Source organism: Gallinula chloropus (genome assembly GCF_964237585.1).
Source record: "Gallinula chloropus genome assembly, chromosome: 5".
NCBI lineage: Eukaryota > Metazoa > Chordata > Aves > Gruiformes > Rallidae > Gallinula > Gallinula chloropus.
The window spans coordinates 1468913-1496074 of record NC_140090.1 but is presented as its reverse complement, the minus strand read 5'-3'; the positions used below and the strand labels follow the sequence as shown (position 1 = coordinate 1496074).

The 27162-nt window shown below is 48.8% G+C and overlaps 2 protein-coding genes across 3 annotated transcripts; both read right to left on the bottom strand.

The window, feature by feature from the left end:
• Nucleotides 1-172: 172 nt before the first annotated feature.
• PRPF40A (pre-mRNA processing factor 40 homolog A) lies at nucleotides 173-22514 on the bottom strand (the record flags this gene model as incomplete). 2 transcript variants are annotated; one of them, XM_084264944.1, is made up of 24 exons in its annotated part: nucleotides 173-1236; nucleotides 2724-2858; nucleotides 3605-3666; nucleotides 3764-3860; nucleotides 3950-4036; nucleotides 4943-5038; nucleotides 5605-5742; nucleotides 6491-6607; nucleotides 6721-6824; nucleotides 6973-7087; nucleotides 7448-7581; nucleotides 8409-8559; nucleotides 9643-9751; nucleotides 10438-10602; nucleotides 11125-11189; nucleotides 12072-12177; nucleotides 13250-13561; nucleotides 13915-13939; nucleotides 15125-15245; nucleotides 16218-16328; nucleotides 16436-16513; nucleotides 18989-19011; nucleotides 19271-19301; nucleotides 22434-22514. In XM_084264944.1, the coding sequence occupies 24 exons, from the start codon at nucleotides 22512-22514 to the stop codon at nucleotides 1144-1146; spliced, it is 2556 nt and encodes an 851-aa protein (XP_084121070.1). In that variant the 3' UTR covers nucleotides 173-1143. The 2 variants fall into 2 exon arrangements, with proteins under 2 accessions (XP_084121070.1, XP_084121071.1); XM_084264945.1 differs by having other exon boundaries at nucleotides 6721-6812.
• Nucleotides 22515-25176: 2662 nt separating this feature from the next.
• LOC311192967 (uncharacterized protein) lies at nucleotides 25177-27100 on the bottom strand (the record flags this gene model as incomplete). The annotated part of the gene is made up of 3 exons (XM_084265659.1): nucleotides 25177-25215; nucleotides 25331-25468; nucleotides 26738-27100. The coding sequence occupies 3 exons, from the start codon at nucleotides 27098-27100 to the stop codon at nucleotides 25177-25179; spliced, it is 540 nt and encodes a 179-aa protein (XP_084121785.1).
• Between the last annotated feature and the right edge of the window lie 62 nt (nucleotides 27101-27162).

Here is a 27162-nt window from a genome sequence, read left to right as displayed (position 1 = left end):
TTCCCTCACTCAGAGCAGTCCCAGGAGTTTTCCAGCAAGGGACAGCAGGGGTGAAGGGAGCCTGTGGGGAGGGATGTGCTGAAAAGGAAGCTGAACTCTACCCCGTGAGGGTGACCACGAGCACAACAGCCAGAACCAGAGTACTGAAAGGAGAAATAAATACTACAATACACACTAGGAGACAAGGTTTAATCAGTGATAAAAATGTACAAAAATATTCCCAGCAGCGAGGGGGGAGCAGCCCAGCAGCACTGCTCAGCCCCCAGCGCTGGCACCACCTTCCTCAGGGCACACAGGGCACAGACAGGGCTTCAGCTTCCCTGGCAGAGGGAGGGTCTGTGGGGGGACAGGGTCCTGCTGCCAGGCTGCAGTGGGACATTCTTCAGCAGGTTCTTAAGGCAACAGATTAAGAACAGTTACAATTCATTTTCTTAATGTGAAGATAAATGCTGAAGCAGCCCTGTCACTGCTCAGGACAGCGGTGGGGCAACAGGCAGGACTCTGCTGGCACCCACATGAGCCTCAGCTTGAGAATGTTGCCATACAAATTCCCTCCGAGCCCCCAGGGACACAGATCTCAGCCAGGGAGTGAGTCCTGCCCAAGAGCTCAACAGGAATTTGGGGGGTGACACAGCTCACAACAGAGCTACTCCAGTATCATGTACTGTCCTGCAAGACAGAGGAAGAACTGGATTCATCACTCCCCTGCCTTCCCCTTTTCAAAATCAAATCAGTAAAACAAGAAACTATATTAAGAATCTCTTTCTAAAACCAAAATTGATCTCCTAGAGCAGCCAGGGAAGCAGCATCACCACTGCCAGAAGAAGGACCCACCAGAGGGGCTTTGCTCCAGCAAGGCCCAGAAGAGCCCCTGGCAGCGCTGCCCTCGCAGGGCTCCCTCAGCAGCAGCAGAGCCCCCGTCCTGCCTGGCAGCACCAGGACAGGGGCTCAGCTTCCCACACCCCCTTTCATTCCTTTCTCTCCCTTAAGCCAGGCCTGTCGCTCTAGTGCTGCTGCTGTGGAACTCAACCCCGCGGTCCCTGCGCCTGGGGCACTCAGGAGAGCAGAACCCACGTCCCGGATCAGACATTGTTGTTGTTTTATTATGCCACAATGTAAACATATTTGGTATAAATAATGTTCTCATTGATCTTCATCCAGTTGTTCCAAAAGTGTCCTCCTCTGTTTTTCCAACTCCCCTTCGCTCAGCTCACTGCCAGAAGTATCCCAGTTCCCCTGCGGAGAGAAGCAAGGGAGGGTCAGGAGTTGCTTCCAGCCTGTGCCCCACTGTTCCTGCCCGGTGGGAGCAGAGGCAGCCCTGGGGAACACAGGGTGCAGACAGCTCCCTGCCAGCTGAAGCCCTGGCACACACTTCCCACGCCCTGAGATGCTTTTAAGCCCCATTCTGCTTGGCCCCAGCATCACTGGAAACCTGAGCATGGCAGCAGCCAGGAGGAGCAGGGGGGTCAGAGGGGAACCACAGCCCCTTGAGCTCTGTGGGCAGGCTGCCTCTGCTCACCACACCCAAGCTCACACTGCCCAAGATGCCACCACATCGGGTTTTCCAAAGGTACCTGGAGGCCAGAGCAGCTTATTTTAAGCCCAGAACCTCCCAAGCAGACATGTGCTCCCATCTCCTCTCCAAAGGCAGGATGTAAGGGGCACTACCAAATACAGTACAATGAGGACAGCAAGCAGAGTGGGGCAAGCAGCTCTCTCCTGAAGAGCCCCCCCAAGATGCTGAACCAAAAGGAGCTCAGACCTTTCATTTGAACACTTCTATGTGTTGAAAACAATGTTTGAAGCCCCTGGCAGAAGCCACCCAAAAGGCCTGCAGCAAGGCAGGACAGCAGCCACCAGCACAGGCAGCCCAGCCTTCCCTGCCTAGAAACACAAGAGCTGAGCCTGGCCCAGGCCCATCTCCCCCTGCGCAGCCGCTCGGCCCGTCAGCCGCCAGCCAGGGGTGCTGCTCAGCTCTGCCCAGCTCTGCCCAGGCCAACCCGGCCCCGGGGTGGAGGGAGGAGAGTGATTCACTCCTGAACACGGATGTGCCACAGTAGGGACCACACTGCAGCGTGGCTGGAACCCAATGAGCCTCATTCATGCTTTATCACAGAACCACAGGGGCTGGAAGGGCCCTCCAGAGCCCCTGGGGTCCAACCCCCTGCCCAAGCAGGGTCCCTAGGACAGGGCACACAGGGCGGTGTCCAGACGGGGCTGGAATCTCTCCAGAGAAGGAGACTCCACACCCCCTGGGCAGCCTGGCCCAGGGCTCCCTCACCCTCACTGGCAAGAAGTTCTTCCCCACATTGGGGGGGAACTCCCTGTGCTCCAACTTGAGCCCATCGCCCCTTGTCCTGTCCCCACAGACACTGAGCAGAGGCTGCCCATGTCCCCCTGTGTCCCACCCTTCAGCTATTGATCCCCATTGATCAGATCCCCTCTCAGGCTGCTTCTCTCCAGACTGAGCAGCCCCAGAGAAAAGCAACAAGAAACAGCACCTTAACCAACAGTAATTTCACCCAGCAATTAAAACCCCCATTAGATGAGGGAATAGGATCACTGGGATTAAGCTCTGCAAGCAGTGTCCTTGGTGTCTATAAAAGGAACATAAGAAAAGCTTGAGCACCTTAAAGCAACCAGCAAAGCTTGTGTACCGCCCTGTGGCATCCCACCAGTACAAAGCCCAAAGCACCAGGCCAGAAGGCAACAAAGAAACTTACAGAATCTTTTCCAGGTCGCTTTTTAGTAGGAGATTTATGTTTGGACTCGGATCTCTGCCTGGCTCTGTCCTTCTCACTCTCCCTCTCCCGTTCCTTCTTGTCTTTTTCTCGTTCCACATCCGACTCTGGTGAATCCTGTGGAAACAGAGGGGGAAAGAGTCATGTTTCCTGTATTTAAAAGTAACATTTGAGTTACAGAAGCAGCACAGCTCAGGAAAGTCTGGCTTTGTTTTGTGCAGCCCATCCCAGAAAGCTGCTGGATCAAGCACATCCTGCAGTAACATAAACATCCCCAAAGGAGGGGGAGAGGGGTTTGCTCAGTACAGAGGAACTGCCCCTGTTCCCAGTGAGTGCAAGGACACCAGACACCCCATAATACATCCCTCCAGGGTATGTTTATTCCCCAGGATCTCTGGAAACAGCGAAAACCTGGGAAACACTTTTGCTGTTACAGAGCTGCTTGGCCAGACCCAGACCTGACCGCTCTGAAGCTGCCAGGCTGGACTGTCACCTGCTGTGTGAGGGACTTGCTGGCAGGGCTGTGGCTGTACTCCACACTCCATCCCAGCTGTGCTGCATGTCACCCCTCACTTCACAGCCCCCCTGGGAGTGCTGCCCACCCACACAGCTACCACTGACCCTCCAATGTCACAGAGACAAAAGCCACATGGGTTTTGAAGTGCTTTGGAGCCAGGGGAGTGGTACAACCCAGAATGTGTGTGTGTGTGTACGTGCAACACGAAGTCACCACATCACCACCACCCTCCTCCAGCCTGACATCACACTGTTACAACAGCTGGGTGGTCACTGACCCCCAAAGAGGGTTACTCAAACTGTAAGGGCTCGGGATGCCCATGGCAAATTCAGTTACTGGCACTTACAGACTTGTGTCTCCTCTTCTTGCTCTTTTTCTTGTGTTTTTTTGACTTCTTGTAACTCCTCTCTGCAGACAGGAGGAGAAACAAACACACATGGGTAGAGCAGAGTCCCCCAGTGACGATGCCACCATCACCCCACCCGTACCCCAACCGGTCTCCTACCGGATTCTGCGCTGGAGGAGCGTTCAGAGACCGATCTGGACTCCGAGCGCTGCCGCTTCTTCTTCGAGTGGCTGTCATCATCCTCAGACTCTGAGCCCTGCAGGCACAAACCCAACACCATCAGCAAGGTGACAGCATCACCAGGAGGGACAGGAGGAGACCCTGGGACCGGGGGCAGCGCCTCACCGAGCGGGAGCGCGAGCGCTTCCTGTGATGCTTTTTCGACTTCTTCGAGTGTTTCTTGTTCTTGGAGTGGTGGTGCTGACACTCGTGCTGGGTACAAGGGAAGGCAAACGTCACTCTGGCTACAGCACACAGCAAACCACCACAGGTCTCTTTCTCACCACCCCCAAGGCACCTACAGCTATAATCAAAGCAAACCCAGCACTCCCTACACCAAACCCCACGCAGCCGCTGCGCTGCCGCGCTAAGGCTGCAGCAAGCTTCAAAGGTGAGGGTGCACACAGCTCCTGGTACCTGCATCTTGATTGCAGTGCTCCCAATTAAAGCCCCAGCTCAAGGCAGCCTAGAGAGCACTGCAGGCCTTGCCTTGCCAAAGGTCAGACCCTGGAATAAAGGCATGGTAAAATCCACTGACAAACTCCAGAGAACAAACCCAAACTCCCAGAGAAGCTGGGCTGGGGCTCAAGGCTCATGCTGCCCAGGAAGAAGTCAGCACCTTGCTCGAGGAGGAGGAGTGCAGTGTCATTCTCAGCCAGCCCATCCACAGGGGAGATAACCCACAGCGTCCCTCCTGCGCCTCAGCAGAGCACAGGCTGCAGTAACACTAATTAAGCAGCTCCATCTGCAGAGCTTTGGGTGTCCTGAGCCCCCAGACCTCCAGCAAACAAAACACTGCAGAAGTGTCATCAAGCTTTGGGTGAAATCACAGCAATACACATTTATTCTAGTACAAACCAAGCAGTTTTGATGCTGAATTGACTTCTAGAAGTCTCATAGAGAAGCAGATAAGAGAACCACCACGTATCAAAGACCTGGGATGTGTTCCTCACTTGGAGGATGAGGTTTTATTGTTCGTTACCTTTATGCAGCACCATCCACAGCAGCACCAGTCAGCAGAATCCATTCAACTCCCTCTCTCCCCCAACGACCCAAGAGCTTATCAACTCTGAGTTTTTCCTGTATCCTCCAATCAGGAAAGCCTAAAGCAATAATTACCTCTAGTATGTGCATGAAATCCTTAAATATTCTTTTTCTTTCAGACTCCAGTGTGATGTCTTCAAAGGCTGGTTCCTTTACAAACCTGTCTCTGATCTGTAGGAAAGAAATGCAGCTGGTCAGAAGTGAAAGGGAGCCAACCAGCAGGGACATTTCACCAGCTGAAGGAAGTCACTGTGCTGCCACAGGGCTGGACTTTCTGTGTGCCACCTTCATCACCACAACCCTCTTGAGCAAACCTTAATGTGGAGCACACAGGGTCAGACCCACCCAAGCCCCACAAGCTCCTCAGGGCATGCACCATCATACAAAGTACACTCTGAGGGGAAGGGGTTTCAAGAACAAAGGCAGACACTTCACTAAGCAGAGTGCTTTCTCTCCATTTAAATGAAGTTCAGGGGCTCTGTGTGATTAGGGCTTTTGGGGGTGGTGGGTTCTGTTCCATAGGTTGGTTGGGTTTAGGGGTTTTTTGGTTTTAAAGTGTATTAAATGAACCCATGGACTGAATGGAGCTACTCACAGGTGTCACTGCAGAAGTGACAGGACTGAGTTTGACACACAGAAACACCAAGAGCTTAGAGACTCTCAGTTTACTCCTAGGAGCAGGAGCCTGCAGCAGTGAGTGGTTTGGGAAGGGTCAGTGCTGAGGAGGGGATACATACATCTTCCCAGACAGCGTCCAGCTCGATGGGAGGGGTGGCTTGCTTCAGCATGCTCTTGAAGGCAGACTCCTTCCGCTTCATCTTGCGAGCTTCCTCCTTCTCCCTCTCTCTCTCACGGGCTTCTGCCTTCTCCAGCAGCTGCATCAAACCCAAGTTCCACCATCACTTGAAAGGTACCAAACCCCAAGGCTAATAATTCACTTTGGGGCATTTTTTGGGCAGCCCAACGACAGTTCACCTTCAGCATTCTGTGTTAGTCACTGGGCAGCCAGGAAAGTGAGCCAGCTGCTTCCTTTAAAGCACACACCAACTGCTTCTCCAACAGAACCTAAACCAGAGCTCACACACCCTGCCAGCCCCAAGTACAGAAACACACACACAAACCCCTCACAAGAAACGTTGTGTGTGAGTGAGAGATCATAACTTGATTCCTGTCATGGGATTTCTCCAGTTGAAGTGTTTCTGTTTTGACTAAAGACACACTCACAATCTTCACTCTCTATTCAGCATCATAGCAACTAAAGCACAGCACAGAGTCACAAGGTTGGGAAAGACCTTTAAGATCAAGTCCAACCATCCCTGTCCTGTGCTGACCCAGCTCCCTGAGCACCTCATCTCCCCTCTGTTAAACACCCCCAGGGCTGGGGACTCAGCCCCCTCCCTGGGCAGCCTGTGCCACAGCCCCACAACTCTGCCAGGGAAGAACTTTGCCCTCCCAGCTGAGCTGACCCTGCCCTGGGGCAGCTTGAGCCCATTGCCCCTTGTCCCAGCTCCTGTCACCAAAGCATTACAGAAGTAGCCACAGCCAGACAGTGACAATAAGCACCAATTTGTCTTTTTGGAAGAGATTTCAAGTGTTCAAACCTTGCCATAAATTAACACTTACACTGTTGAAAGCCAGCTTGATGTTTCCTGCATCTAACGTTGTGGCTCTTTTAGTTGAGCTGATGACTGTAACAAAATCTTCAAAGGAAGTGTTCACCTCAACCACAAAGCCTTTGTCCTGCAAGAAAGTTGCTTCATCAGGCAAGTCAGGACCTCTCACTTCAGCACTGACACACGAAATCCCATCACCCAGTAACAAAACCCACCTCCTGGGGGCTTTTCCCTTCTCACCTTTAAGATATCTTTTATGATCTTCTTCTCATCATGGTAACGAGCTTTCAAGTCTTCAACATAAAACTTGAAAAGGTCAAGTGCTGTTGATCCTGATGAAAAAACTAGATAAGTCAAAAGCTAGCTCTAATAAAAGAGCTGCATTTTTTTAGACAGTTAGAAAAAAAAATATACAAATAACCCTGTTCTGTTCTGCCCTGCATCAAACTGTTACCTCACTTTCTACAGGGTTGGAAGAGACAGTGTTCTTACCAGGCTGACCAAGCATATTAGTGAACCTGATGTCAGAGCTTATGGTTGGGTACAGCTCCATCCAAGAGGACATTGAATGTAGTTGCCCGTGCTCGTGCAGTTCATCTAAGAATAGCTGCAAAATACAAGCAAAAGAGGGAATCTGTGGTCACTTCTCATAGTCACACTTGGCTAGCAGCTGGAATGGATAGTTTTGATAACTGGAATTCAGGTTTTTGTTAAAATAGGACTAAAAAAACATCATGGTTTTACATCATTGTTCCCTCCTGCCTTCCTCCACCAGCTACCACATGCCAATTCCATTTCCTTCCCATTCAAACCTACTTCTTCTGCCTTTCCCCTGTCTCACCAACAGCCACATTACACTGGGGAGAAAATGCTACAAGGCTGAGAACAGAGGCATTACACACACCCATCAGCCCACCCTGCACAGACCAGCTGATCACACAAGCAGCCTAGGACAAGGCCCACCAACCTGGAAGGACTCTCTGTTCTTACGCTGCCTCCTCCTTTCTCTGAGCAGGCTCTTCTGTTTTTCCTCCTCCTCCTCTTTTTCCAGTGCCCTGATGTGTTCCTCAAAGCAGATCAGCGCATCCTCCTTGTCCATGTCTAGCAACAGATCACACCAGAGCCATGAGAGTAAAAATCAGGTGCTTCTTCCTACTAACTGTGGGCAGTTTCATACTGTAAGAGTTGCCAGTTGCTACTGTGAGTAGAAGTGTTACTGAGCACATGAAGACCTGCACAGCAGCAACACCCAACCTTTCCCAGCCTGGGTAGATGATCAGATGATCAGAGCCATGGTATGCCCTAGGGACCCTGCTCTGGCAGGGGGGTTGGACCCAATGATCTCTTGAGGTCCCTTCCAATCCCTGTGTTTCTGTGTAAGAGCACAGAAGCCTTGCAGAGGAGTGCTGTGGATGAGCACTTGTGCATGGCCCTGCATCACCCTGCGTATCTTAAACACAGGACAGAAGACAGTATCTTTGTGAAGCACTTTAGCAGTTGTGTAAATTCACATGTTGCTCTTAAAACACAGGATTGACTTATCCAGAAGGAAAATGTGCTTATAATGGGGAAACCACCTTCTTAGAACAGAAACAATTACTGCCAGTAGGAAAGCAAACCCTGCAGGACCTCACTCTAGTCTAGTTGAAGGCAGCATCAGTATCTGCAACACAGACTAGGTTGTCAAATACTACTTCAAATTTCAAAGGCTAGAAACTACTAAGGCAATTCAATCCCCACAAAAGAGGGATTCCTTTATCATTGAGATTAATCAGGAATGATTTTTGAAGCTGACATCTGTTTCCTGGGAGCCAGACAACACAGGGTCCTTCACACAGTGCTCAGCAGCCATCACAGCGTGTCAGGAGTCCTGGCTGCTGAGACAAACCCTTCCCCTTCCCAAAGGGACACACAGGCTTTTTACATACTCTGAAGCTCCTCATCTTCTGCAAACGTGGGATTGTCCATCAGATACTGCTGAGCCTCTGACCAAGTCGTACAGTAGGTGACGTTGGCCATGTTATCCAGAATGTTCTTCAGTGCTTCCCAGTTCCTCTTCCGTAACTGCTTGGCTTGTTCCTGAGGAGAACAAGGAGTTGTTTATTTGTTTTCCTTTGCTGTTAAATTTGAGGATGTAGAGATAAACATCTGTTCTCCAAGGAAACACAAAATTAGCCTTTTATGTGTAGAGCAACACAAGACAATTCAGATGCACATACATTCCCATGCTCACTGCTGCTGGCAGCCCCAGGTAACGCCTGTCTGTACTCTGACTGTGCCCAAGAGCTGGAGAAGCTCTCCAAACAGTGCTGCTCTTCACAGACACTGCTAGGACAGCGCCAGCACATTCAGTGGAGGTTCTGTATCTGCATCCTTGTGCTGCTGAAGAGCAGTTCCAGACCAGAAGTGCCCATCTCAGCCCAATCAGTAAGTGGCACTGTGGGGACAGCAGCCTCTGCCTTTGTGAGGAAGCCTGGACCTTCACACCAGTCTCACTTAAATCCATTTAGAAACAGTCTTGCTACAGTATTTGTTTCTAATCACCTGTTTTCTGCTTGCCCAAGGGTGCTGGCAGCACTCCAAGCTGCAGGGAACATGAACTGGCCCATGACAGTTTCACAGACTGGTTCAGGGCCATTCAGAATAAAAGCTACCATGTAATTTATGAAAATCAAACTAAAAATTAAACACATTGCAGTTAGCAGCTCTACATCTCACTAAGAACAACTACCTTCCAAAGAAATTGGTGTTTCAGAATCTAATCAGGGGTCTGTCTTGTCCCCCAGCAGATCCCAGTGAGGGTGAGGGAGCCCTGGGACAGGCTGCCCAGGGGGTGTGGAGTCTCCTTCTCTGGAGAGATTCCAGCCCCGTCTGGACACCGCCCTGTGTGCCCTGTCCTAGGGACCCTGCTTGGGCAGGGGGTTGGACCCCAGGGGCTCTGGGGGTCCCTTCTGACCCCTGTGATAGAATACACTGGTAAGCACAGCCTGGGTCACACTAATGCAGCAATGTCCCCATTTGGTTCTCCATGCCCTTCCTGCAGACCCCTCCCTGCTGCCAGCACTTCGACTGTCCCTGAACAGCCCTCAGAACTGTGCTGCTTGTCAGATTTCTTTATGAAAAGGTACAAACTAATTTAGAGATGGCAGAGTTGCAGGTTACCTTCTCTTTCTTAGACAGAAAAAACAAGACATCCTCATAGATTTCAAGCCGATCCCGCTCAGATATGGCATTCCAGACCTCCATCTCCCCAAACATCTGTTCAGCTTTCCTGCACAGAACACAAAGCACGTGGTCATTTACTGCTGAACACTGACTTCACGTGTCCCATCAGAGATTAACTGGAACATTAAATGAACTAAGCTCATTTAGGAATGTTTTTAAGTGTAAGTTGTAATGTTTTTGTGTTTTCTAGTGTTAGTAGTAATGTTTGTGTGGCACCTTTCTAACTCTTATAAAGGAAAGAGTTAAAAGTTAAAGCTGATGCCACTACATGCTCCTCTCCACCTATGTGGAAGCTCACCTGCAGTGCAAGACTTCAGTACGTTTATCTGAGGGCTAGCTCATGTGCAGGCTGCTGTTCTAGCAAACATCCCCTGCAATCAGGTACTGAAGCTTTCAGAGACAGGCTTACCAATCAGACACACCTCCCTCTGGGCAGGAACAAGCCATCAGAGCTACTCTGTTCTTCATGGCAGATGGATTAGAAGATTCCTGTCAGTGTTCTATTTCTACTTATTAGAAGCTCAAGCCATTACCATCAGCACATCACCCATTGCTTTTCACTTGGCTCTTAAATACAGTCTATGAAAAAGAGAGTATTTGTGTTCCTCCCCAAGCCCTAGTGACAGGCTTTCCAAGCTGAGTGCTTACAAAGGTCAGCATGCATCAAGAGCAGGCCAGCAAGATTTGATCATGAACAGTGAAGGCTGGGAGTTCCCTCAGCACTGGTCTTACTTGTATCTGGTGGTGGATGTCATCTTCTCGTGGTTCTCCAGGAAGCGCTGGAAGGATTCTTTAGCTTCTTTGTACTTGGATCTGGCTTCTTCTTTCTCTTCTTTCTCTGTCTGAACTTTGTAAGCATTAAAGGCTTGCTTCTTTTCACTTAACTTGGCCAAAGCACTTTGTGTCAGAGGAAAAGAAAACAGTGTCAGTTATGCAAAGGGGAATCCAGTTAGAGAAAGGAAAGTGAAGAACCAAAAAAGATAATTACACAAAAGGCAATGAAAGCAGCACCTGCTAACAGAGCAGGAAATAAACCACAAGCTCCTCTCACACCTCCAGGCTGCATTGTCACATTCCACATTACAATGCTGTTTTTTGTCATGGGTATCAAACACTTTCCTGCCAATGTCTGCAGCAGCCACCCATTCCAAGAAGTCACCTAGGAAGCCTTCAGCTCCACCACTGTGAATTCATGTTTTTATTCCCAAAACAGCACAAAATGCAACCAACAGCAGCCACATCTTTTCCAAATGAGCAGTCAAGCCTAGCACTTGCATTTCTTTATGGAGGAAATAAAAAAGTCCCTGGCAATGGCACATGTTCACCACTGCACTAACATCTCTTAAAACAATCAGAACAATCAAAGGACCTGAAATGGGATTTGTATAGAGATGTAATGAGGAAAGAATTGAGCAGTACCTGTATCTGGGATCATTAATGATCATTTTCATAGCTTGCTCCCAAGAAGCATTGGATGGGACTCGCTGTGAAGACACCAAATCATCAATCCATTAGATTTGGAACCAACATCCAAGACGACCCAATTCCTTAAGGAACAGCCCCCAGGAAAAGCACTACACTGCTGAGGTTAAGACAACATTCTTTGTTACTCTTTTTTGTATTAACAGTTACCACAGCAAACCAAACAAGGTCCTTGTGGGATGACTGCCCTTCCTACAATAACTTCTCCTGGAAGTTTGTCTGCTGCACCACTCTGTTGACTCACTACACAAACCAAACAGATCCCATGTGCTCTGAGGGAAAACCAGAGTCTCATCTGAATTCTGCTCCACCTCCATCTCTGAAATGAAGATTAAAAAATTGAGGGCTCAGACAATAAGGCAACAGTTTTACCAGAAATGTACCTCACTGCCAGACAAAATACTGGCAACCCTCATTTCCACAGCATGTAGTTTTAGAATTACTACTTCACAGGGAAAACAACATGTGTCTGAGTCAGACCAGCCTGTGGAAACACTGCACAAGCATCTCTGTCTGTCCCTTTTCCATATTCACCCCTGCATTGTCTCTGAAGCACCTAAGGAAGCTGTTGGTGAAACCACTGAGTGTTCCAGGCTGAATTCTGGACAACCAAAAGGTTTGAATTAGTGTGGGGATCATGTAAAAGGAAGAACACATGAAATAACTCCACTGAAAGCCCTGAGCAAAACTCAACCCCTCACCCAAAGAGCTCAAAAAGACTTAAACACAGATTGTTTTCACTGTAGTGTTCTCTTCCCTCATTTGTCTAGCTCGAAAGTTCTCCTCCACAAGAGTGAGGACTTCTCAAAAAAAAAGTCTAGCAATGTCTGGGAAATGCAGCTGTCACAGTTCCACAGAGTATTAAGATCAGTTGGCCACAGTACCTTTTCCTTCAGCAGCTCTTTAAACGCTTGCTTTGCTTCTTCCTTCGTATTCCATGTGTAGGTTTTCTTCACTGGTTGGGAATCATCATCCTCTTTCTTCACAGCACTATATATATATATAAAAAATTCAGTGGTTTTATTATTTAAGCATCTTTTTTCCTAAGTTAGAGCCACTGAAGATGTATAAGCCACCATAATCAGTAGAAATGAGCTTATTACATGGCAGCTCAAAGAAAAATAGTAACTCTGCACATGATGAACACCACAGTTTGTACAAGACTTTCCCTTACAGGCACCATACACAACAGATCCAAATAAGCAAATGATTCAGAAAAGAATTATCACTCACACAATTGCCTTCCTCTTCAGGTTATCAGAACATGATTTGTAAGAATAAAACACTGAAATTTAGCCAGAATATTTATATATTATAGAAAAACATAAAGTGGAGTGCCTAAAAATTTGCCTCTTGCCCTTAATTTCTTGCTGGCTGTAATAACCCTCAGCATGTTTTCTTTTTTGTTTAGGACAAAAGCGCCAAGCTGTAATTCTCTGCATGATCAATTCCTCCATTACTAAAACCCAAAGGATCTCATTATTGGCAGAACAGATAGAACTGCATTTAGTATTCCTTTAGTACTGTGTTTCCTTCTAATGGCAGCCAACTGCAGAGACTGAGAGAAGAGGAATCACACAGGGTGAGCATATAATGTTACCCCAGGAAACTAATAGCTATCAAAAATGTATACCTTGTTCACACCCTTGATGTTCACTGGGGGGTTTAGAGCTCTGGGAGAAGGCTGGTGAGAGTGTTAAATTTTTCTAAAAATAGATTTAATCATAGAATCCCAGAGTGGTCTGGGTTGGAAGGGATCCCCTCTCTGGGCAGCCTGTTCCAGCCCCTCACCACTATCTCTGTAAAAAACTTCCCCCCCAGTCTCTCCTCTCCCCCTTCCCTCCTCCAGCTTCACTCCATCCCCCTTGTCCTGCCAGTCTCTGCCCTTTTAAAAAAATTCCCTTCCTCTCTCTTACTTGCCATGCTTCCCTGCTGCCAGTAGGAGTGTCCCTGAAGAAACAGTTAACTGCCAAAGCCTGACCACTGAAAACTGAAGATACACCAGATCCCAGGAGAAAGAACAACACTGCAGCAAAGCCTCACCCTTTCTGCCTTCACTTACTCTGCGGAGGCGTCCTGCTTGGAGGAGTCATCCGCTGCGGTCGCTGCGCCTTCCCCACTCTGTTCCTGTGCAGCAGGTGCAGAGGTGGCCTGTCCCTGCTCCTCAGCTGTGGCAGTGCCAGTGCTCTCACTCTCTGCTGCAGAAGCAGCTGCAGCAGTTTCTGCCTCAGAGGCTCCGGGTGCTGCAGAGGCGGCGGTGGCGGCAGCGCCCGCAGCAGGCTCGGCAGCGGTGGTGGCTGTGCTGGCTGTGTTTGTGGCTTCTGCTGCAGCAGCTGGAGCTGATGCTGCTGTGGTTGACTCTTCAGGCTTTGTGCTACAGGTGTCAGAAACCAGGAACAGTTATGGACAAGCACAGGGCACCTTAAGGGCTTCCCTAAACCATTAAGGAGTTTAATTCAGTTAGTAAGTAGAGTGAGAGGTTTAGGTCTTGTTACAAAGGCTTCTCAGAAGGACACAACATGGTCTTAGCTCAAAGACAGTAAAAGCTTTCCTCACACTCTGCAGCTAATAGATCAATCTCTTCAGTTAGAGACTCAGAATACACTGCCTGAGCTCCTATGTACAAAGCCACTACTTGGAATGCAAAGTTGCAAGGAAAATGTTTTAAGACTCTTAAGAAGCAGACAGCTCCACAGACAAAACATCAGCACCCCATTAGAGACATACCTGTTCTCTTCAGCTTTAATCATTGCTAGAGGAAGAAAGGGAAAAGCAATCAGAATACAGTTTCAAAATGCATGTCAAAAAGTTACTGTTAGCATGGTTTAAAAGCAGAGCTTTCAATATTTTTGCTATGGTTTATATTTTTAAAAATGTATATTCTTTAATATTTTAATATTTGTACCCTTTAAAGGCTGAAATCAACTCCAACACCATTCAGAAATTCCTTCAAATAAATATTAGGGTGTATGAAGAATTACTCATTTTAAAGTAATTATTTCAACTCCTAGCTAAAAGAACAGAAACAGATCTTTCCTCTTTTATGCTGTCACCCTGCTTACTCCTTGTAAAGCTTTTAAAATGCTCCTTTCTTACCCCAGTGATTTTATAGGTTTTTAATCAAGTCCTTATCTCCCTACAAAGCTAAACAAAAATGTGCTAAAAGCAAAAAACAGGAGCACAAAAGCATTTCTAATACAAAAAAGCAATTACAGGTTACTAATGTTTTTGCCTGGTCATAGTTTCTCAGAATAATTTTGGTCAAGTCAAGGCTTTTCACACAATTCTGGCTTTCAGGAGACAGCCAGTACCAGTGCTTTAAGTATACAGCTCACCACTGTTCACAAAATCCTTCCCAGACACCAACCCAAAGTGTAATCCTTCAGGAATTAAACGCTACATTGCACTCCAGAGGCCTGGCACCCTTTTACCCCAGATTCCCAAGGGAACATGGATCAGTACAGTCTCCTCTCTGCCTCCCATCTTCCCCCACCAGTCTGGGCACAAATCCTACTAAGCTCCTCTGAGTTTCCAAAGGACCACTGGCTGCAGGAGTCAAACCCTACAAGAGCCCTAAAACAAAGGCCTGAAGCATGAGCTAACACAGCCCTGACCAACCCCAGCACCACACCTCCCAATCCCTTCCTGTTCAGGGACACGAGGGGGAGCTGAGGCTGCCAGCACAGAAACAGGGAAGAACTAAGGGTGTGTCATGGCAAAAGGGGACAGTGATGAGGTGGTGAGGACACAGGACAAGACCTTTCCATCAACATCTCACCCTGCATTAGCTCTATTTACATACACTTTAATTAACTAGGTTTCATATTAAAAAGAAGCTTGACTGATACACTTCAGTAGCAAGTTTCTGCCCAAAGTCAAGGACACACACAGCTTGCAACTCACTGCCACACTCCCTGCCCATTTCCATGCACATTACCTTCAAGGTCCTCAAGCTCTTTGGGTTTGGCCCAGCGTGACTCCTTTGTCTGAGAGTTGTAATAGTAGGGCTTTCCAGAATCAGATTTATACTCTTTCCAGGGACATTTAGACAACAATTGCTAATGGACAGAAAACAGAAAAAAAATCAAACTCACAATGGTGTTTTAAAATTAAAAGGATAGCTACAAGTGAGACACAGGCACTATGCCAAGAAATAGCTAGAGGATCAGTGAATACAAGGCAATGTACTGGGCACTGGTGAGGCTGCACCTGGAGTGCTGGATCCAGTTCTGGGCTCCTCAGCATCAGAAGGACACGGAGGTCCTGGAGCGAGTGCAGAGAAGGGCAACCAGGCTGGGGAAGGGGCTGGAGGGCAAATCCTCTGAGGAGCAGCTGAGGGAGCTGGGGGTGTTGAGCCTGGAGAAGAGGAGGCTGAGGGGAGCCCTTCTCCCCACCTGCCCTGCCCTGCCAGGAGGGTGCAGAGAGGTGGGCGATGGTCTCTGCAGCCAGGGGACAGGAGATGGGACAAGGGGCAATGGGCTCAAGCTGCCCCAGGGCAGGGTCAGCTCAGCTGGGAGGGCAAAGTTCTTCCCTGGCAGAGTTGTGGGGCTGTGGCACAGGCTGCCCAGGGAGGGGGCTGAGTTCCCAGCCCTGGGGGTGTTTAACAGAGGGGAGATGAGGTGCTCAGGGATCTGGGTCAGCACAGGGATGGTTGGACTCGATGGGCTTAAAGGTCTTTTCCAACCTTGTGATTCTGTGATATACCTCCCCAGGAAAACCCTCTCCAGTGATAATCATGCACATTGCTGATTCAAGTATTAGACAGCTAATGCAGAAAACTTATCTAAAAATTGATAAAGCTGTTGGAGAACTTTGTCCATGTCGCAGCCTCAAGTTCCACCAACACAAGGGATGCCATACCAACATTTTGGCAACATTTCTGATTTCAAGTTGGCTCTCAGGGAGGGAAAATTAAACTAAAATAAAAATCTATTGGCACAGCGACCCTCCTGCCTGAGAGTTACAGCAGCAAACTCTTGTGTTCACACAGTCTCACACAGTCCAGCAATCTTCATCTGGATTTGGTTTACCTCAGCAGGTGTTTTGAGATCATCTGGCTTTTCCCACGTGGACTGCTTCGTCTCCGTATTGTAGTAATACGTTCTGCCATCGGGCGACTTGTGTTCTGTCCAGGTAGATTTCTAGGGGAAAGAACCAAACCCCAAGCATTAAAGATGAAGAATAACTACTGACTGAGATGGTATCTAAACCCCACTAAAAGTTAAGTACTAGTGGAAAGCAGATGAACCTGTTTAGAGTGCTCCTCGTTAACAGAGCTGTTGGAGGTGGCGGTTTGCTGGGCTGCGCAAACTACGGGGTGTGTTGTCTGAGGGCGAAACAAAACAGAGCTCTGAAAAGACATTCTGGTTAATAGTTGTTCACTTGAATTCATACATTAAAAGACATTAATTCAGCAGCACAGGCAGCAAGGCAAACATCTAAACACATTGAAAGCAGTACTGTGTTCAAGAAACGCTTCTGACAGGAAGGATCAAGAGTCTCTCAACGTCCCCCTCCCAGCCAGCAGCCCAGAAAAGGAGGCAGGAATTAGAAAAAGGAAGCAGGAATGAACATGAGCATAGAAGCACAGAATCCCTGACTGGTCTGGGTTGGAAGGGACCCCAAGGAGCACAGAGCTCCAACCCCCTGCCACAGGCAGGGACACCAACCTCCAGGCCTGGAGCTACACAAGGTTGCCCAGGGCCCCAGCCAACCTGGCCCTGAACACCCCCAGGGATGGGGCACCCACCCCCTCTCTGGGCAGCCCCTTCCAGCCCCTCACCACTCTCTCTGCAAAGAACTTCCCCCCAATCTCTCCTCTCCCCCTTCCCTCCTCCAGCTTCACTCCAGCCCCCTTGTCCTGCCAGTCTCTGCCCTTTAACAAGCCCATTCCCCTCCTGTTCCTCTGCTCCCTTCAGGGACGGGGAGGCTGCAGTGAGGTCCCCCCACAGCCTTCTCTTCTCCAGGCTGACCCAGCCCAGCTCCCTCAGCCTCTCTCCATGGGGAGCTGCTCCAGCCCCCTGAGCATCCCCGGGGCTCCTCTGACCCCTCTCCAGCAGCCCCACATCTTCCTTGTGTTGGGCCCCAGCTCTGGACACAGGACTCCAGCTGGGGAGGGCAGAGCAGAGAGGGACAATCCCCTCCCTGTCCCTGCTGCCACCCCTCTGCTGATGGAGCCCAGGATCCCATCGCCCTTCTGAGCTAACGGGACACAAACACCTCTAAGGTAGAGTCCCAGAAGCCCAGAGTATTTTCAAACCTAAGGAAAATTTGCTTCAAGAATATCCTGATCTGAGGAGTACCTTCCTAGTGCTCTTCATCTAAGCCCTCTGAAATTAGGGCTAGTGGAACACAGCTTCAGCCACCTACTGTTTCAGTCACTGGCAATGGCTGAGGAGAAGAAACTTCTGTACAGGTCCAGCTGCCTTGTTTGATGCCACAGAATGCAGAGCTCAAAAGCACAACTGCTCTTCACTGACATTTAATAATCAAACCAGGTACAAGGTCCCCAGATTTCAAAGCAGAAACTTACATTGGGGTATCCTGGAGGCCACATAACCAAGAGAAGAAATCTGTAGAAACAGTTATCTGGCCAAAATATTTTCTCCATCATCTCAAAAACTAGAAAGTTAAATGTCTAGAAACCTTTCTAGAAGTAACTGAATATTTACAGAATTTAAATGGAAACCTGACAGTGGCTGAAAGTTATTCGTGGCCATTCAAGGTGCCATGAAAGACCAATTTAAAGCTTGAGATTACTTTGCGCCAGCTCTGTTCCATCAGACATTTCCCATCTGATGGAAAGGTGGAAGACCAAGGAAGGAGGTTTGGCCTGCAAGCCACCACCTTCACAAGCTCAAACTACATTCAATCACCTTCCAGGCAACCAGCATTTAGTCCTAGTTACACTACTGAATTACACTGTCACGCCACAAACACAGACACTAACAAGAGCAAATGCAAATAACACCAAGACATCTAGGGCAGAGGGAACTTAAGCCAAATTACTAGCAAGCTTCAAAACCAATAAAGCCAACCTTTTGAGGTTAGAGCATTCCTTTCTTCAAAAAAAACCCAAAACAAAAGACACTGAGGCTGTTCTACTGTTTCAGTGTTTGGTAGCTGATGATGCTAACAAAGGTTCCAGTAAACCACACAGGACTGAACAAGATCAGAACCTTGACTCTCCTGCTAAGGATGGCTGCATTAGGAACAGCAAAAGGGGGACAATCATTGCCTATCAAATTCTGCTTCTCACATTCAAACTGTCAAAGTAAAATATTCATTAACGTGCAACAAGCAGAATGCTGCCCAAACATCAAAGCCAGCTAAAAACTGCTCATAAACTGGTCACTGATGTGGAAGGAAAAAAAGAAAAGCACAAAAAGGAACAATCTTCAGTCTTCTTCACTGCAAATAAAGCCCCAAGTCTACACTGAGTAGCTCTCTAGTCCAACACTTAGAGATTGGAATTGGGAAACAGCCAGCTCTGGAGTTACACTGGTGTCTAGGCTATGATTCACTCCCTGCTCAGGTAGGGCAGAGACACCTAAAAACAGCAGAGAAAAACATATTGCTGGCCTGCAATCAGAAGGACTAGAAACAAACAGGCTGCAGCACTCAGCAAGCAGTGGAAAGGGAAGAGAAAACACACTGTAGCTACCAACATTAATTACAGACTGGCAGTCAAATAAGCAAAGCAACTCCATATGGGAAGAAAAGTAAGACACAAGGTTTACTTTTAGAGCTGCAAAGCCAGGAATGCACAGTGCAATCTTCTAGAGTTCTGGCTTTCACATACCTGAGTTCCAGGAGGTGTCACACCTGAAAAATAAAATTAAAAGAGAAAAATAATTAAAAAGGGGGTTGGTTTGTTTATCTTTCTGCATAAAGACTCTTTAATTAATCAGTGTTTGAAAGAAAACAAGTTTTTCAGGGGATCCAAGCAGTCAGTTACTGAAGTGCTAAACCACATGTTACAGAACAGTGTGCACATATATATATTTATATATATATTTTTTCTTTAAAGTTTCACCATTTTTGGTGAAATATTTCGAAAAGGTAACAAACTGTTCTTACTTACCTACTTGTGCATCCATACTGTTCACCCCTGGCTGTAGAAACAATCAACAGACATTTAAGTACTGAGTGCACGTGTAATTAAATCATCAACAAACACAGAACATCCCCAAACAAGTGCTTTCAGCAACAAAAACGCTCTACTGCCTAAACTACGGATTCCCAGCTTCCCATCCCCACTGAGTAATTACTGCTCCTTAAATAAGCAATGAGGAACATTAAGCTACTTTTCAGAAAGACAATATACACAATAAACTACACCAGGGGTCCCCTGTCATAGTTCCCACACCCATCTTTATCTCCCAAGTGAGTAGGTTGGGAAGAAAAAGGAGATCCTGAATTTCTGGAGTAGATTACTAAGCTTCTGCTCCAATTACATGGGATAAGCCTTTGAATGTGTTAGTGTTGCATTCACCAAAACGCTTGCAAATAACCAAAGCTCTTACAGATATCCTTTCTTAAATACTTTCAAACTAAGGAAAGAAAGGATTAAGAGGTCAGAGTTTTCCCAGTTTCTTTTGTTTGATCTGGGCAAAAATATATCCTGGGTTTATCTGCTGCTGGGGTTTGTCTTTCAGCTCCCTTCTTCTAACATTGTTAACAAACAACCCAAGGGAAACAGCAAAATTTGTTAGAAGGAGAACACAAATCATACTGGGTTAATTCTGTTTGTTATTATCCAACAGACTAAAGCAGGTGAACTGCTGGCAAAATTTAGGCCTTTAAAGGGTGTTCTGCTTATGAGCTGTTTGAGCTACCCTGTGCATGTGCTTGTGTCTAGGAGCTAAGGAAGGCTGGTGTCCAACCTGTGTCTCCAGCAAGTCACTCTTCAGGCATGTTCTCTTCCCTATGCCTACAGTCAATCACAGAATCCCAGACTGGTCTGGGCTGGAAGGGACCCCAAGGGTCCCAGAGCTCCAACCCCCTGCCACAGGCAGGGACACCAACCTCCAGGCCTGGAGCTACACAAGGTTGCCCAGGGCCCCAGCCAACCTGGCCCTGAACACCCCCAGGGATGGGGCACCCACCCCCTCTCTGGGCAGCCCCTTCCAGCCCCTCACCACTCTCTCTGCAAAGAACTTCCCCCCAATCTCTCCTCTCCCCCTTCCCTCCTCCAGCTTCACCCCATCCCCCTTGTCCTGCCAGTCTCTGCCCTTTAACAAGCCCATTCCCCTCCTGTTCCTCTGCTCCCTTCAGGGACGGGGAGGCTGCAGTGAGGTCCCCCCACAGCCTTCTCTTCTCCAGGCTGACCCAGCCCAGCTCCCTCAGCCTCTCTCCATGGGGAGCTGCTCCAGCCCCCTGAGCATCCCCGTGGCTCCTCTGACCCCTCTCCACCAGCCCCACATCTTCCTTGTGTTGGGCCCCAGCTCTGGCCACAGGACTCCAGCTGGGGAGGGCAGAGCAGAGAGGGACAATCCCCTCCCTGTCCCTGCTGCCACCCCATCCTGATTTGCTGTGGATTGTAAGGTCAGTAATCTGCCTGAAATAGCTTTTAGGAATTACACTGGTTCTAATCAGCCATGGATGTGAACACTTCCAGAGGCCACAACACAGCTATTGAACCTGTAGAGGAGCAGGCTGAAAGACCACCACTCTTGGGTGAAAGAGCCAAGACCAAAGAGCCCTGATGTGAGTACAACTCATCCAGCTGGCCTCAGTGAGACTTAATCACACTTTACACTTGGTGGAAGTACTTTCCATCAGGCAGGCAAAGCAAGTCAACAAGCTCTCCAAGTTTACCAAGCCAATCACCAGGGCTGCTAAGGAGTCATGACTTTTTACACATGAACAAATTATTTTCAACTAAGAAGCAGTGAAATCATCTTTTATTTCTTAGAAGTACTTTCCAGGCTGTGGCATGCATGCTATAGGTAGGAGAAGCTGCCCTGACACACAAATGCCTTTTCATATGCATGCAGAAAGGTGTGAGCACGCTCCTGCTATCACTGACAAGAAGGGTAAGGGCAAAATTAAGAGCTGGAGCCCTCTGCCACTCTACTTTTCCTCTTAAATATCATATAACCACAGAGTTTACCTAAAGCAAGACTTATTCCTAATCCAGTATTAGAAAAGCAAGTGATCTGGCCAAAGTATGTAAAAAATATACAGTAGAATTCCAAATTAGAGTGTTTTAGCACTGCTCCTTCCTCTCTCAGGTCTCTTCTGGCCAGGCCACTTGTTAACATGTTTATCTTTCCCCTCATGATCTGAAAGTCTTCCCAACTTCCCCATGAGCAGCACTCATGGCAATTCACAACATCTTCTGTCAGGGAAACTGAGGAAAATCACTAGCACCCCTTCTACAATCTTTGGTGCACTAGGAAGGAGCAACACATGGACAGGAACTAAGGAAGCCTGGCTCCCAAGGACGTGCCTAAGGAGCTACTGACCATCACTGCATTAAACTGAGGCTGTGACACACACCCACATCTCATTAAACAGGCACCAGCAGCAAGAAATAAACGTGTTCATTAACGAGCAGATTCTCTAGTGTCTGATAAAGCCCAAGCACTGAACTCTTCTCCACTCTTCAGACAACTAACACCCCCTCTCTCACATGAATTCTGGGTCATCTGGCACAACTCCAGGTGACATGAAATCCTTTTACAAGAGAGGATGCTAATAGGAAGGAAATTTAGCCTTTCCCACTTCAGAGAAAGACTCTATCTGTAACCTGTCCACTTACCTGCCTGTTTCCACCCACATAACTTCTTCAGGCTTTTACTGATCTCAGCAAGCTTTACTCAAATCACATTTACTCAAGATCTCACACGGGATTTCAGAAACTCTTATAAAAATGAGATATATAGTGGTCAGGTATGAGGTAACATAGTAACCTTCCAAACAGCCAGAGTTCACACAGGTTCCTGCCAAGCCACAAGCAGGTGAGGGGCAAGGGAAGACCAGGGGTGCTGGAAGCATCATGGGAAGCAGAATCCAGACAGAGAAGAGGCAGCAAAAGCAGACAGAGATACAAAAACGTTTTAAAAGATGGATGAAAAGCATCAGGACACCAAGTATGACCAGCTCTACCTCTCACAGAAAGCTTTTTACACATAAATAAACCTTCACTGCAATCAGCAGTGCCTTTTGCACAGTCCAGCTGAAGAAAACAAGTGACCCAAGTGACACAAACCCCTGGAAAACCAGGCAAAGCTACAACTCACCGGGACCGTGGGCTGCATAGCAGCTTGAGACATGTGAGACATCATCATCCCAGGCATCACTGACTGCATCATTCCAGGCATCTGTAATCACACAGCATTTTAGAGGTAGATATTTTAGGAGGATTCTTTTGGGTTTATTTAAAAGCAGTTCTTTGGCACTAGTTTTTAATTTAAGAACCCCACACCCAACCAGTTTTAAGCACCTGGAAGCCACAAGTAAGCCAGGTCTGTGGAATTCATCACACTCTTCCAGCTCACTCCCACAAAACTGGCATTAGGAATAACATGTCTAAAGTACTCCAAAGTCTGATAAGGAATTATTAATGAAGGACAACAGCAAATGATGATCTGGTTATAGGATATTACTGAAATGCCAAGCTAAAGCAGGAAAAAGAAAGGGTGGGAAGGGTTTCTCCAAAATTCCAAGGCCACATGGAACAAACTCAACCAAGGGAAGGTAACTCAGAGCCTAAAATCAGTTCTGCTCACACTTTTGGTCAGCTTTCAGCCTGTCTCTCCCTTCCTCCTGCCTCACAAATAGGAATAGTGGAAGAATCAATTTCTGCAAGCAACTTCAAGATGAAGCAAGCTATTAAATTTAAACATCAAAGCTCTAAAAGTGTTCTGAAATCCTTTTCAATGGTCCAGGGAAAAAAACCCTCAATACAGACAAACTATCCAGGAGTGTGTAAGCTTGGAAATGAGGAGGTACTGTGCTACAGAAATGAAACATTCCAGACCAGCCCTGGATCTGAGAGTGCTGGGTGGTCTGATGTTCTCAGATAAGGTAGCTTTTGTCCAGTGTGTATGTTTATGGTGTGAAAGGGATGGACAGCTATGCTGCAGTTAGGCATCACTGAAATGATGCCCTGGGCAGATGCTAGCAATGGTACCCTGCACACATTCAATACCTGCATGTTTCCCATTACTTCTGCTGATCCTGGCTTTTAAGAACTAACAAGCTGTAAAAGCAGTGGGCAAATGAACTAAGTATATTGTTCAGGCCACAACAAACATGAACTTTTGGCCACTCATCCCAAACAGGCCTCCACAAGGCAACCCCCCTGCACCCCTTCACCTCCACTGCCCTTGGCAGGCTGGCCAAGGTGACCCCTTCCCCCTGTATCTTCAGGGATACAGCACCAGGTTACCACTCCCCTCATGCAGAGAGGGGGCTATGTGATAGGGCTACTGCTCCCCCCTCAAAGCCACGAGGCTTTCTTGGGAGGAAGGAAAGCCTGGAAGGCAGCCCCTCCTATTGCCTACCCTCCTGCAGAAGCAGGAGGAGAAAGCACTTTGCCCCACCACTACTTGTGGTTAAGTGGGCTCTGAGTGTGTGCAACTTCTTAAAGCCCCAGCCCAGGTCCTGGAAACACCCTGTGTGCTGCTCCATTTCTGCTTCACACTAACCCAAAGTTGAAGGGGAAAAAAATGGGAAGGAGAATGGATTCTCTTCTGAAAGACCTTCCTCTGAATGATGCTGACAGGCCATTGCTATTACCTATGCAAAGAAACTTCTCCTACAGGGGCTCACCTCAGAAAGGAGAGGAACAAGCTATAAAACATCCAGTCTGGCAAAGCCTCACCAATAAACCACTGAAAGATACTGGAAGAAAGAGCTTATCATTCAAGGAAACAAGCCAGGATGGTCTGACACTGCCAGGGCAATAGCTCTGGTGTGGAAATGTCACTGCCCTGCCCCATCCCTAAAGGCTGCAGGGTAACTGAGCCTCTGATCTCTTTGCCATGACATTTATACTTGGCTTTTTATTCTACAACAAAGAGCCCTGAGTTCTCTATATTGCTCACTAAAACATTAAAGACTGAAATACTCAATACTCAGGAGTGAGAACAGCAGAACAGGAACTACAAAAGAACTGCTAAGCAGAAGAATAAAACAGAATTGTGTTTAAGTTTCCACTGAACAATCACAAAAGCTCATGGCTGTTAGCTACCTTGCTGTCCCTCAAACCCTCCTCCTCTGTTAAACCTGCATGATTTTTACACCAGAAGCTGAAATAGGCTGCACAAGCACTCTGAAGGGACTCCTGCCAAGCCTTTACACACCAGTTAAAAAGAAGTACACACTCTGAGTTACCAACACGACCTTGCAGGCTTTTTCTCCAAGGACCAATCTTTCTTGCCACCCTCTGTCTGTTCCAGTCCACTCCATCCTTCTGATCTAGTCCATGACAATCAGTTTCTACTCATGCAAGCCACTGCCACAAGCAGTGCCACCAGAACATTTCTTATAGTCAGGAAGAGAATTGCTTCTTTTAGAAGTTCAGAATTTAATCAGAAACCAGACAGGAAAAGGTCTTTGATCATTTAAAAGAAAAGCTTGGAGTCTGCAGAAGAGCCTGGGCAGGATTCTGGCTACTCTGTCAGCCCAGGTTCACACCTGTCCAGCTGAATGGCCAAGTTTCTTTTCCAATCACAGGACCTGAGCAACAACAGTATATGCCACAGAACTCAGTCACCCTCTAGGATTCAAGAAGGAAGTCTGCAAAGATTTAAGATCTGTTTTTCATCTCCCTCTAATTTTCCTCTGCACAGAAGAGAGCTAAAGAATTAAAGAAACACAGAGTTCTCTGCCCTCACCACCTCTGAGAAGAGCCACCACTTCATGATTCTAGCATGCACTGCTGAGACCTTACTCTTTAAAATGCATTAAAAACCCAAACAAAAAGCCTTAAGAAGAAACAAATCACAGCTCCATACCCAGGGCTATTTACAGTTGAAGTTACACATCACAAACGAGATGTTTCTGCATGAACAGGAACTGAGGCACAGAACACCCTGAATTGTTAACCTGTGTGAGACTTACTGACCTCAGGGCTTACCTGGCATCATCATGGAGGAAAGAAAGAGAGAAGAACCTTGTCCAAGTGCCTTACCTGCCCCATTGGTGGTCCTCCCATGGGGGGCATCATCTGAGGCATCATGCCATGAGGAACTGGAGGCATGTTGGGTGGTCGCTGGCCCATAGGGTGCATGCCCATGGGAGGGTAATGTGGCATGCCTGGGTGTCCCATCTGAAAGGCAGCAAGAAGTGAGAGCTAGCAGCATGAAGTCAGCCACCCCAAAGCCCCCAGAGGCATTAACAACAACGAGATGCTCCACTCTGAGCTGAAAATGGCTTTGGGTGATTTCAGAGGGATGCTGCAGAACAGCATGCAGGGTCCTTCATGGGTCCCCCAGGGCCAAAGTTAATCATAACCCACAAATCCTTTTAAAGCTTCAAAACCAGCATCCTAAAGAAAAAAAAAACCCCTCTAACTTTTCATCATGTAACCATATGGCATCACAAGAAGACATACTGCATTTAGGAACACAACTGGTTCTGCATGCTCTTCCACACAGCTGGGATGAGTGCAAGTAACTCTGTGGCACCCCAGTCAGAGAAACAAAGTATCTTCTACTCCCAACCTGAAATAGTTTCTCCACTGACTACTGTCCCCACAACCTCCTAAAACCTTGAGTCCCGTTGCTGCTCTAAGGCTTGGTATGGTCCCAGTGCCAGCACTGAGATGGGTAAAGACACTTACCCCTGATTTTTTTAGTTATGATAACTGATTCAGCACTTTCTATTCTAGTCAGAAGCAAGAGCTCTGAGACTACCTCAGGATAAACCCCGAAAAGCATTTAAACTCAAAGAAAACACACATGCAGAGCTGTGCTTAGGAAAGCACACTGGTTAACCGATGCAAAACCCACTCCTCAGCTAAACAACACTTTAGAAAGGGCCTTGGCAGAAAGAAACCCCCCAAACGCTTCGTTTTGACGCGTTTAACACCAATTCTGCCATCACCGCTTCCTACCGGAGGGCTCGAGGCTGGGAGCGGGCGGGTCGCGCTGAGAACACAAGCAGCGGGAAGGGCCTGCTACCTCCCAGCCCCCCTCCCCACCTCCCCTGAGCGCCCCGGGCCACGCACCGCCAGCCTGCCTGCTCACCGAGCCTCGGACGGGCCCCGGGCGGCAGCAGCACCCCTCCCAAAGCCCCCTCCGGCCCTCCCCGAGCTCCACCGCGCCTCCCGAGGGGCCTGCCCAGCCCCGGCGGGTGCCGCGGGCAGCCCCCCGCGGGGCCGGGGCAGCCCGGGGCGGGCCGGGCGGTGCCTCCCCTCAGCCAACGCGCCGCCTCCGGAGGCGGAAGCTCGCCAGGGCCCAGCGCCTCGCAGCTCCCCCCCGCCGCTCGCGCCACAAAGCCGGGCCCGCCGCCCCGAGACCCGGCCCCGGGGCCCAGGGCCCGGCCCGGGGAGGCCCAGCGCGGCCCAGCCCCCCGCCGCCCCCCCCCCTCCACTCACCATGAGGGACCCGCGGTCGACGCCGCCGGGCCGCATCGAGGGGCTGAGCAGGCTGCCCCCGCTGCACCTGCCAAGAAGCCGCCCTCTGAGTGGCTGCCGCGACGAGGGGCCAAAGGGCATGAGCGGCTCGGGCTCCCCGCGGGGCGGGAGCAAGGGGGCCAGCAGGCTGACTGGCTTCCCGGCCGGCCAATCCGGGCGTCCCGCCAGCCGGGTGCTCTTCGGCGATTGGTCGGCGGCGGAAGCGACGGGGCGGACGGCGTCCCCCGGCGTCAGCTGCATGAGGGGAGGGGGCTTCGGCAAGGAGAAGGGGAGCGGCTGCGGGGAGGCGGTGGCGGCCGCCGCCGCCGAGTCCCCACCTGACATCCTGGCCGCCGGCCCGGCCGCGACGAGCTCTTCTCCGCCTCCCTTCGCGTCGGAGCCCAGCG